Source organism: Telopea speciosissima, chromosome 4 (assembly GCF_018873765.1).
Source record: "Telopea speciosissima isolate NSW1024214 ecotype Mountain lineage chromosome 4, Tspe_v1, whole genome shotgun sequence".
Classification (NCBI taxonomy): Eukaryota; Viridiplantae; Streptophyta; class Magnoliopsida; order Proteales; family Proteaceae; genus Telopea; species Telopea speciosissima.
The window spans coordinates 43,503,094-43,516,145 of NC_057919.1; the positions used below are offsets into that span (position 1 = coordinate 43,503,094).

Below are 13,052 nucleotides of genomic sequence, written 5' to 3' on the forward strand. Positions count from 1 at the left end.
AAGTGCAAGATTGATGATGCAGTTCTACAACGCTTTGGTTAGATAATTGGCAGCCAAGTGGAGTCCTTCTTGATTTTGGAGTTAGGATCAGAAATGATGCAAGGTAAGAAGACTAGCTTCAGTCCCTTCAATTATCTTTGATGGTTCAAGAATGTGGACCCTCATGCTTCAATGGACCTTACCTTGGTTTGAACCAACTTCACTTGATCCCAAGGTGGCTTTCTGGTAGTGAGGATGTGGTCCAATTTGCTCAATTCCACAAATTTTCTTCACTTCTACCTCATCCTAGGAGTTAGTTCGGTCTAAATGTACTCCCGCCCCTTGGCTCCTTCCTGTCTGGTTCAAGCATCATATTCCTGGACATAGTTTCATCATGTAGTGTGCCTTGATTAGTACTTGGCCGGCCCAATCTTTCTTTCAGAATAGGAATATTATTAATATTCCTAACTGTTGTATTTGTTGGAATACGGTGGACATTGATCACCTATTCTTCTGTTGTCTTTTCTCCTTGGACATTTGGAATGGAATTCTTCAAAAGTGTTGCCATCTCACACTCCTCTGCTATCCTTTGAAGAAGAATGGAAATGAATTATGAGGAATTTTAAAGGAAAATCAGTTTGCGATTTTGGCTATTAAGAAGGCTTTTATGGTATTGTATATCACCCCGGATGGGAGAGAAACAAGTGAAGGTTGACCTTCTCTTCCTATACTCTTAGTAAAATTCGAAGTTCCATTGACATTGACATCTCTACCAGGATAAGATTAATTATCTTCATGTCACGGTTTCTAACACATAAGGAATCAACTTTGTTGAGCAAAAGTTGAGGATATTCATTCCGTCTAGGAAATTCTGCATTTATTTGAGGATTTATCTGGGTTATGCAACAACACCTCTATAAGTGATATCTTTTTCAGCAAAAACACTCCATCTCTCTCTGTCATGATATCTGTACCACAGTGGATTTGCGTGAAATGTCATCCTCTTCCTTCTATTTGGGAGCACCATTGTTCCTATCTCGAGCTCGCCGCACGTCTTTTCTTCCTTTCCACAGAGTTCAAAAGAAGCCAACTGCCGGCAAAGCCTCTCTACTCTCCCAAGTAGGCAGATGTCTCTTCATCAAATATGTCCTTGCTTCAGTCCCTACCTACTTAATGCCCTGTTTCCAAATTCCTAAGTCCATTCTAAATTGGATTCCATAAACGCCTTCTTTTGAAAGAGGTGATACCAAGGACCACAGATAGTTCTCCATATCTTTTGGGCTGAAGTCTGCAGCTTAAATCTTATGGTGGATTGGGCATTCAACTGAATTCCACACATAATGCCTTTATCCTTATCCGGTTACGGTGAATATGTTATCCAATCCAAATTTCTTTGGGGTCAAATCCTGAAGCCAAATACTTCTCCACCTCTTTAATTATTTCCACCTTTAAAGCTAAACCATGTTCTTGGTTTTGGCACAACATCAGTAGAATTATTCTATTTTTAAGAAAGTTAGTATGCTGGAAGGTAGGTAAAAGGGAATCTATCAACTTTTGGACAGATCCTTGGATTCCAAGATGAAACCACCTTTACCTAGCTCCCATGGTCCAACCCCTTCCCCTGCTTCAAAGAGTCTCTGATCTTATCTCCAACAGGAATCTCTGATCATATCTCCAACCAAGATACTAAAACTCGGTTCTCGGTACCAACTTGGCTTTTGGAAAAATCGAGTCGAGTCGAGATCTCGCCGAGTTGGTGCATTTTTTTTTTTTCATCGAGTTAGGTAAATACATAGTAGATGGGTCATTTCCATGGGTCAACCCGAGATTTGGACCTGAGATCCGAGATCTCGTTGAGATATGTTGAGTTCTGTCGAGTTAGGTGAGGTATTTAAGTGGTAGATGGGTTAAAAAATAGGTCGAAACCGAGACCCGAACCGAGATCCGAGATCTCGACGAGATATTGCACTTTTGAAACTTGCAGGCAATATCATCCCGGTTTTTTCCAAAACCGAAAAACTCGACAAATCTTGGCGAGATCTCGCGAGTTCTTGAACTATGTCTCCAACAGGAACCAGAATCTACGTCTCATCTTCTTTCTCACTCCCTCTCTATATAATCAAAATTCCCGCATCCCCTTATCAATCTCAATGCATGATCATATTTTAATCTACCATTACTCTAAAAATGGCAGTTTGACCATAAGGGCAGCTGCTCGATTATTGATGCAATTCTCACTCCCTTGATTTTCACAACTCTAACCCATCACCATCCCAACCAATATGGTGCCTCTTTTGGAAAACAAATATGCATCCCAAATTTCAGTACTTTATGTGCAAATTACTCAATAATGGAATTACAACCAACAATTCTTCCATTTAAACCCATTGTGTATTTTCTGCCATGAACATGATGAAATTGATTGGCATTTATTTTTTGCTAGTAGTTTCATTAATAGGTTGTGGGCAGTTGCTCTATTAGGGCTCCGAACTGGACATATTGTAGCCTCTTCTATCCCAACTTTGTGTCCCACATCTTATTCTCCCGCCCTATCCAAATATCAAATAAGTCCTTTTCTGACCATTTTCTCAATCACTTGTTACTTTATCTGACAGACTCGTAATAACCTAACCCTCTCATCAAGCCTCATCTAATATTGCACGTTGGATTATTGATTTAAATCTTCTCCATGACTACTTTGCTGCTTTCCCTACAAGCACTTCCTTGGTACCTTATTTAACTCCATCAGAGATACATTGACACTCGTAAGGCCTGGTTGTGCTACTCTAATTTGCAATGATAGTTTTTTAGAGCACTCCCATGAAGCTGGGTGGTCTTCTATATTATTACACAACAATCTTTTTATTGTTGCTTGTTGGACTTCGGTGTTACAGGGACAACACCAGATGCAAAAGCACGAGAACTGCTCCAAGGACTACGCAAAGTACGTTCCTCAATGGGAGATCTTTTCTGTTCTTTTAGATATCAAAGCTATTTTGGATACATTCTCATCTGTATATATTAATCTTATATCGCTCCAGCTCATGATCTTGCTGTGCGTGCTAGGATTCGCCCTTGTTCCTTTCGCGGTAGTGCTTGTTTTTTGAGATCTAAGGGACATCTAGTTGTGCTGGACAATGTAGCTAGTTTTATCTCTGTTTAATTAGTCTTCCTTTCTACCAGGAAAAAAAAACATCACACATGATCTATTTAGAATCATAGGCTTCAGATAGTAACACAACACTCCATGATCCTGAGCTAGAAGTCTATCATCATTATGAGAAACAGCATGTTATTACTCACAGTAGAATATATGTGTACACAGAAACTTGTCTTTACAGATTCACACACCACTTGTGTGACTGTAAACTGAGTTACACAAGTGGCTGAAAAAATGAAACTACATTCTCAACCAGAGGTTCCTTTGTCTTCTAACGCGTAAACTTTGATGTTAGTTTACCTGTGGCAAATGTCAATTTCATTTCAGTTCGTTCCATTCAGGTAAAGAGAAATAGTAGAATACCAAGAGCAAAGCTACAGTAGACGCTCACCCAGTGCGGCTATTAGCAGGTCCACCTTTTCTTTGATCGACATGAGCAGGTGGTTCCCTCAAATTTGCCAAGAAACGGACGACGACACAAGTAATATTATCTGCACTTCCTCTTTGGTACGCTTCCAGCATCAGCCTTTTGGCAGCCTCTTCCGGATCCTCTATAGACTTGATCATAGAAACAGCCTCCTGAAATTTCAAGGACCAAAGGTGTGGAGTCAACTTTTGGACTAAGCAGCAAAATATTTGTACGTGACAGAAAAACGAAAAAAAACCTTAATGTCATTTCATATTTGTGGCACATCCATCTATTATCCTAGATCGTGCTCGAAGGTAGAAATAGCCTAAACCATATCAGTTGCCCTTCCAACCAAGCAAATCCAGAATCTTGGCACATTGCCTTGCAAGAGGTTATTCTCAACACTGCCAGGTTTCATTGCACAAATGGAAATGCATTTCTCACATGGCAACATAAAGCTTGAAAAACTAGTTTAAAAATCAACTTTGACAACATTGGTTCAATGACTGAAAATACAAAACTAGTCTAAAAATCAACTTTGACAACATGGGTTCAATGCCTGAAAATACAAGGGGTTAAAGTTTGAAATATTGTGGAACCTAGTGTTGAGGATCACACTAGAAACTCGACGTAAGATTAACCCAACAGTACCTCATTCGTGACGACATCCCACAGTCCATCACTTGCAAGGATAAGAAATTCAAGGGAGCTGTCAATCACTTCTTCCTGCCAATTCGGTAGCAATAAAATTCATTAATTAAACACAAGCACCCAAATGTTCAATCACTACTAGAAATATTGACAGCGTTCCTACACTTACAGTAAAACCCAGTGCTAGATAACTTGGGAGGGACAGTATCCTATATATATGGTCAGCAGGTGCCAGAAAAAATTTCTTGGCAGTTTGAAAGGTGATTGATTACCAATGGAAGTGCATTTAAATAACAACAATTTAAGTTTAATAAAAAAAAAGGTATTTATAAAGATTAAAAAAGCAATTTATCAAAATAGTGAAACAAAAGGGAATGTTAATACAGGAGCAATTCCCAGCATAAGCTAAGAAATTCGTTCCCCAGAGCATCCCTCCCAACCACCACCACCCCAAAAAAAATATGAAAAATAAATAAAAAATCTAACAAATCAATAATTGTAAAACAAGTAACTTTGGAATCCTAGAAACAGAATGGCATTCCTGGTATAGTAGGCCTCTTTCATTTTCACAGCTAACTAAAGAAAGTATATGTTTACTTCTCATGTTTTCCTAATTCAGTTCCCAGTTGCAAAATTCTCTCAGGGGAACAATCCCACAGTAAGAACACTTCTACAGATGGAAGAGAAAGTGTAAGACACTTATTCTGGTCTAATTTTAGTGTGGGGATTCCCATGGTGAGAGAGTTCACACAAGGGAACAACTATTATCAGCTTCTAAAACCAGGCTCACCCGGCTCACCGTTAAGTAAGCAACGCAGTAGGTCATCTGTACAACTGAGTGACTGACCAGGTCAAAAGGGACAAAATGGATTTTATTTTTAAGGCAAAAGGTGATCACACACTGCTAGTGGCGTGACTATTTTAGGTGTTCAAAACCCCAAAACATCAGAAACAAAGAAGCAGGGTTAAGTAGACATGGCCAAACATTATGACCCCAAGCACTGCCAGGTTGAGGAAAACAAAATATATTTCATTCAAATGAAACAACCAGCAGTAATGGACCTATACTCGCTCTGGAAGACTAGATCATAGAACAATCTGAGAGTTGAACACCTACAGGATTCAGGGACATCTAATCAAAAGATCAAAGATCAGAACAACAGAACCAAAGAACTTATTGCAGAGAGCATAAAAGACGATGAACAGCACCAGACTAATAGAAAACATCAACAATAGCAATAACAGGTTAAGAGCAGAAGAAAGACAGAAGCATGGGTTTGACCACACAGCCAAGGTTGGGAAGACCGCAGCCTGTTCCTAAGAAACCTGAAGGCTCTCCAAATTGAATTTTGAAGTTTCCAACCATCATCTCGCTTATTAAAGAAGTTAAATGCTTCAAATGAAAAAAAAAAATTTCTTAACCATATAAACTTAAAGGGTTGGCGTTCTCTGTGGGAGAGTGTGGTCCCTATGTGCGTGCTGGGGCCAATGAGTGCACACACGTTGGCATCATGGGGGGTGGGGCGGTCATTTGCACCTCCCTAGTCTGTGTCTGGGCGTGGGCTGTACACTACCCCCACAGAACTTCCAAAGTTAAACATGGAGCAAGGTTCTAAAACTCAGGTCTCGGTGGCATCTCGGCCCAGCCAGAAACCGAGACGAGTCGAGATCTCGGCGAGTTGCAGCATTTCTTTTGTTTTTTTTACTCGGATCCCCAACTCGGTGGGTTTTACACATATTTTGGGTCTGAAACTTGGTATGCAGCCTATTTCAGGCCATTTAAACACAATGGCATGCCCAGATTTCCCAAAAACAAGTCCAAATATGAGTTTCACTTTGGACCATAAGTTGGTAGGCTACGAGTCGTACTAAAACAACCTACTCTACACATAATTTAGTAATACATAGCAAATTAGCAATCAAACCATCCAAATTAGTACATATCAATCAAAACATTCAAATACAAAGTACATTACATCAATGTTCTCTGAATTTGTTACATAAAATGTGATCGAGTAATAAATTCATCCCCATATTGATCCACAAAGAATTCCCACGTCATAGAATTGCTGAAATGTTGCACATAGTGTGGCACAGCCTCTATATAAGTGTTGTCATCAACATATACCAACCTCCCTATCTTAGGGTACATGGGAGGCTGTCGGTATGAGCTGTAAGATCCACTGCTACTGTCATATTGAGTTTGAGGCATGTATGACTGGTTTGGGATTGGGAATATGTACCCAAAACCTGACCCAAAGCTTTGACTATCAAACTCAACTGCTAGCTGCCTATACTGACCATAGCTACTATATTCAGAACCGGTGCTCTCCTGACCATAGTTATAACCATGATGATGCTGAGATGAATGCCATGACTGATGCTCACTAGTAGTATCTATACTCGTGCTTCCGAAACTTGCAAGCATGGTGTTCATACTGCTGTCATCATCCTGAGCATGTGAGTGTTTGCGACCCTTCTTTCTGTTGTATGTTTTAGAGTAGCCACCATGGTCTTGATCTTGAGTGGCATGCGTAAACTGAGACTCACCTGTGAAACGCACAGGGTCCTCCTGCGTTCCCACTTCACACTGGTACTGCTCGCGCATCCCCTCATGACGATCATCATAATAACCACCACTCTGCATGCCACCACCACTACCATCACCACTGTCATCATCACCACCATCATCATCATCAGCAGGACTTCCTACAACAGGCTCAAAAGGTCTTGGTGAGTCTGAATGTACACGCCCCTCTTGCGAAGACATATATTCGTCAACATCAGTACCGGTTACAAACGCCATGGTAGGGTCGGGCCTACCCCCAGGCTGATCCATATCGGGTGCACCACGATCCCTCACCCACTGGAATAGGGGATCCTCATCCTCATCAAAGTCCTCTTGGAAAATGTTGAACAGTTCAATGGGTTCTTTATCATTGGCCTCAATTCCTTCACGTATGTGCCTCATCCTTAATCTCATATTGTAGTGCACATACACAAGCTGCTCCAGTCGTTCGATACCCAACCTGTTCTACCTCTTTGAATGTATCAATGAGAATGTACTCCAGTTGCGCTCACATCCGGAGGATAAACAGGTTTGTGAGAGCACTCTCACTGCTACCTTCCTCAGGTTGGGTGAACTTGTGCCATAAAGCACCCCACCAGTCGGTTGCATTACAAATATAGAATATTAAAAATATATACATTCTAAAGGGATAAAATTATAATTCATAAATGTAATATCATGCCACCTACCAGGGTCTGACTTTTGTCTACCCTCCACTGCATCTTGTCGACCAAAACTTGTTGAGGCCTCTCTGAAGTATTTGATCTATTTTCATTTTAAATTTCAAACATTGTTAAGAGGCATTGGTATTTACTATTTAGTAATTACATTCATAAACTAACAAATGGAGTACCAAAGTCCCATACTCTCACCTCATCATTGCAGGCAGCTTGTATCTTTGGATTAGGCTCCAACTTCTCAGTAACAGCTTGAACTGCCTCTAACAAATCTGTGTCTAGCCCAAGATCATGGGAGTACTGATACTTTGGATTCAAATAGTATGCTGGTAAAGTAGACACCACAAATATAATTTGTTAGTGACTTAATGCCTTAGGGTTTTGAATATGTAAATGTAAAAAAGTTTTAACATTTAAAGTGTAAATTATGATGAACTCACCAGTTTTATGCAATAGATCACTCAAGTGCTTCTCCCACCGTTCATCAATGATGTTAATGTAGGACTTTGCACTTCGAGGTATAGCAGCTCTAACCATTTCCTTCATTTTTTGAATGGCAGCATAAATGTCGACCAAGGTAGGCTTCTTCTCTGTATCAACCATCCTCAGTACTGCCACCGCTGGCTCTAATATGGCAACCACTTTCTGCAAGTCCTTCCAAAATCCATCACTTGCAATGGTCTGTTTTGCTGCCTTCCCTTCTTCTGACTTAGAACCTTGCCAACCAAACCATTGTTCACTTGCAAACATAGACCTCAAACCTATCACCTTCGTCTGAAATATTCAATGCAATGTAATTAGTGGCAAATCGAGTGACACCAGGCCTCACTAAATCTCCATTGCATTTGTCCCTCAATAAGGCTAAAGCATAACCATGGTTATACACAAAATTTGTTACTTGTCTTGCCTTATTTACCACACCCGCCACCAAAGTCTTTTTCCCCATGTCCTTCAGCATTAAATCAATAGAATGGGCTGCACATGGAGTCCAAAAGAGCCGGATCCTCTTACTCTTCTTATTCATCAACTTCTCTCCAGCCTTTTTAAAGTTGGAACCGTTATCCGTCACAATTTGGATAATGTTCTTTGGTCATACCTCTTCCACCACTTGCTTCAACTCCTTATACAAGTATGATGCATCCTTTATATGCTTTGATGTATCAATAGACTTCAAGAATACAGTCTTCCCATCGCAACTCACCATGAAATTTATGATGGAGAGTCTAGTAGGTCCAGTCCAACCATCAACCATAAGAGTAATCCCATATGTCTCCCACATTGGCTTCAAACCATCAATGTAATCTTTCAGCTCCTGTGCCTCCTAAGGCAAATATACATTGTATAATTCATGTGGTGAAGGCCCCTTCCATCTTGGGCTAGCCCTCCCTGCAGCATCAAGGAATGCATTATAGTATGTTCCTTGTGCTACATTGGCTGGAATGCGGGATGGTTGGCTAGTAGGCATCTTGTTGCCTAAAAATTGTTAGATCCTGCTCAAAAATGGGATCTAGAGAATGTGCCCATGGTCGGGTTGGGGGTCGTGGTATATTTCTTGTCCTAGTGCTTTTCCTCCTCTCATCTTCTTGCACTGGTACAGCTGAGCCAGATCCACCAACTCCTCTTGCTTGCTCATATGCTCTTATATTCTCAAAATGAAAACTGTCTACTCTCAGCCAAAGTCTGCTGGTAAATTCTCCATTCAGCCTCTGATTGAAACTCACCAGGTGGAGGTCTAAAGTCAGTATCATCTCCTCCACGGACCTCTACACCAGGCCTCTCTAGTACTGCCTCATCAAACTATTGTTGCATTCTTTCCCTCTCAGCTTTCTTTATTCTTCCTCCTTTCAAGTGTTGTGTCATTGCCACTTTCACTTGGGTAGGAACATTTGGGCATGAGGCAACATCCTTGCCTGTACCAGACAAATGTTGCTTTAACCTGGTGGCTCCTCCAAATAGCAACTTCCCACAATAATTGCATTTGGACTTCTTTTTGACTGCGGACATCGGGACTCCATGTTGCCATGCTATATCAAACATTATGTACAAAATGTCTTATATTTTACACTGTTACATAAAAAAGCATGTATTAATAACCATGGTTCACTTAAAGTAAGGTATTCAAGACTTATAGTATGCTATTCATAACTGTTAAACATAATGTTAAGCTACTAGAACTATGAAATAACTATCTCTTATTTATCCCCTAACCCTAGTATTTATTTCTTAATTAAAAATAATATTTATAATTTTTATTAAAAATATTTATACCTTAAAGTATAAGAAAAAGATAATGTAATGATGTATTTGACACCATTTGAAGTTGAACAGTATGTACATATGTTATACATAATTTTCCATAAACAACAAGTATTTTTCCTTAATATTATATATTTTTTTTTAATTTTTATAATATTTTTATTAAATCTGAAAAATAAAATAAATTTTTTAATGGGTGAAAATAAAAAACTGATCCATGGGGCTGTAGAGCATCCCAAGTTGTTCAACATATCAGACAATATAAATCCGACTCCATCAAGTGATAGATCGGCCAAAGATGTTTAACATATATCAAAACCACATGAATCTATCAAGGATTACACAAATTTTGTTGAAAACAATAGATTTGGGGAAAACTAGAAAATACCTTTGAAAATTCTTGAAATAGGTGATGATTCTTGGACTGTTGGAGTTGAATCTTCAATTTAGCACTTGAATCTCACTTGAAACCATGCAATCCACCCAAGATTTAAAGGAAAGAGGAAGAAAATGGAGCAAAATGGGCTGTTTTCTCTTTCTTTGGAGCTATGGACAGAACTCAGCGAGATTTTCGAGTTCTGTCCATGTAGCTTAGTTTATAAAATGGGTTAGATGGGTGAAGTGGGGAGAAAAAATGGGCTAAAACCCATATCCATACCTGATACCGAGATTTCGCCGAGATCTCGGCGAGAAATTGCATTTTTATGACATAAAAATTCAGGAAAAAAACTTCAAAATTGGTCTCAGATGTATGGGTCGAGCCGATACCGAGATCTCGGCAAGATCTCGCCGAGAAAATGTAATTCTATAATGCGAATGGCATCTCAACTCAACTTTTTGAAAAACCGAGAAACTCGGCGAGATCTCGCGAGTTCTCGAACTATGATATGGAGAATATCATTGGTACTCAGATAATTCATGATATACCTGAGAATGGCCCATTTAATCAATAAAATCCAGCTGAAAACAAAACCTACTCATTATTTAGAAAGAACTCCATTGTAACCCAGCCAATCCTATAATGGTGAAAATCCTCAACTCCTCCCTCCTTTCGATGCAGTAACAAAAGGGGTTGTGTTTTGTGCACTTCTAATCCTTGATGCAGATTCATCACCAAATAGGACACGTTTGTTTAGGAATAAGTCTAGGGTGGGGTTATATACATGTTGGGCCTTTGATCCCATGGGTTTCTGTTGGTAGAACCATGGGTTAGAAAGAGAGAATTAGAGAATGGAATGTATTATTCATTGATAGGTAAGCCCCTCTATTTATAATAGAGGGGAAAGTTACAAAGGGACTGAAATAGACATAATTACCCCTAACTAACTGACTCTATAAGAACAGTAACTTAACCTAATGACATAAGAATTAAACTACTCCCAAAAGGACCAGAATAACCCCACCGTATTCTGGATTACATATTTCAACACTCCCTCTCAAGCTGGATTATATATATAAGTAAAAAGAAGCTCCGGCTTGAACTAATAAGAAAAAAACTCCATAATAATGCTAACACTCCCCCTCAAGTTGGCGCATACAAGGCACTAATGCCCAACTTGAACAAAACGGGAAGAAACAAAGTTGCAGCAAAGTCCAACTTGACAGATGAATGCAGCTCCCAAATAAACCTTCAAGAACTTGAAATAATTGATCTCCAAAACCTGAGCAAACTTGATCAGCAAACTTCCACCAATCTTCAATAGCTGTCCAGTGATGAATCTCAGATTGTCATAATGACATAAAATCTTGAAGTGTAGAACTAGGGCAGCAAGCAGCGGAATAAACTGAATCAGGCAGCGGAAATAATCAACCGAACTGTAAATCCTCATATAGGTAGGCAACAACCAAATATCTTCAACACTTTAACACTTTAATCTCCCCCTTACGGAAAACTCAACCCAATAACAAAGGATACCAAATGGCAATAGTGGAAACACTAATCTTCTATGTTTTACACTAAGTGTTCATGCATGTTCTGCTTCTGCAATGTCTGCAGGTGTACTGTACATAATCTCCCCCTCATGTGTAGTAGTACACGTGGACATAACAGAGATGATGAATGAGATAGTGCAAAAGGATAACCTTCCAGAGTTCTTCAAAGGTGCTATAGATAATGGAAAAGAGGAAGTAAAAGAGGAAGTAATGGCAAAGTAGATTATACCATAAACTTCCACAGTGACTATTGGGAAATGCCAACATGGTATCAGAGCAGGTCTGATCTAGGTTGGAAAGAAAAAAAAAAACCTTTTTTTCTTTAATCGACTTCTCCCTCCTTTCTCTCTTTCTTGGTTTCACCTTCTTTTGTTTCCATTGTAATAGGCCACTTTTATGGGCCTAAAATATGGGCAATTAGGTTACATACGGGATTCCTTAGTTTTATTTTTAGTGATCATGTGACTTGGTTAAGTGGTCATGTAACCATATGACAACTTAAGTGGTCATGTAACCATATGACAACTTAAGTGGTCTTTTGACTAAGTTTTAAGTTGGGCTGGATAAGGACTCTATAAGTCCAACCATGTTTTGAGCCTATTTCCTTTGTTATTTCACTTTCCTAATCAATTTAGGTTACCTAATAGGTTAATAATTGGGTTAGGCCTTTTCTTGTTAGTGTAGCAATCTATTTTTGAGTCTTTTATGTAAGGTTGTAAGGGGGGCAAGTATAGAACACAAATTTTGATATTAATGAAAAGCTTTTTTGCTGCTCTTCTTCACCATTGAAGCTTTGTCTTGTGTTTGATCAAGGCTGGTTGGATTGGTGTTTGATCCAATCGACAACTTGTTGTGGGAAGCCCGGGTGGTTTGTTGGTGAGATTAGTGTTTGATCCAATCGATACCTTGCAGTGTGAAGCTCAGGTGGTTTTGAAGATCTCCTTCAAGTTCTAGTTAAAGATTCAATTTTTATTCAAGTTTATCCATTCAAACAAGTTGCTGCCAAGGATTCTCTGCAACTACAATAAGTTTGAGCCATCCCCATCCCCATCCTCCTTCTAATCCTCTACAACCCCAACCCTAGTTTTTCCCTTTGTTATTTTCAGTTTTCCCATACCCTAAATTCCCCACAGACCCAACCAGCCATCAGAACTTCATCAAACTTCAACCACAACACCCCCTGCCCATCCCAACCACTGAAACCCTAATTCCCCCATCTAAAATCAAAACCCAAAACCCTAATTTCTGCCCAGCCCAAACCAACATTCAGAACAGTCTACAAATTTGACCGATTATCCTTCATACCCTCCTAAGAAAACCATTCAAGTTAGGTTAACTTCTGTCCAGCCAAATCCTAGAAATTCATCTTTTCGCCTTTTCCAAAACCCGAAACCTGATGAGGGCAAAAAGGGTAGTGAG

At 39.5% G+C, this 13,052-nt stretch overlaps 1 protein-coding gene across 1 annotated transcript in view; it reads right to left on the bottom strand.

The window, feature by feature from the left end:
- Nucleotides 1–3,211: 3,211 nt before the first annotated feature.
- LOC122659879 (probable protein phosphatase 2C 59) overlaps nt 3,212–13,052 on the bottom strand; it is a 44,475-nt gene continuing 34,634 nt past the window's right edge. The window contains exons 6-8 of the mRNA XM_043855030.1: nt 4,200–4,274; nt 3,531–3,718; nt 3,212–3,439 (exon numbers count right to left, since the gene is read on the bottom strand). Coding sequence (XP_043710965.1) covers nt 3,436–3,439; nt 3,531–3,718; nt 4,200–4,274 — 267 coding nt within the window. The 3' untranslated portion in view covers nt 3,212–3,435. The remainder of the gene's footprint in view (nt 3,440–3,530; nt 3,719–4,199; nt 4,275–13,052) is intronic.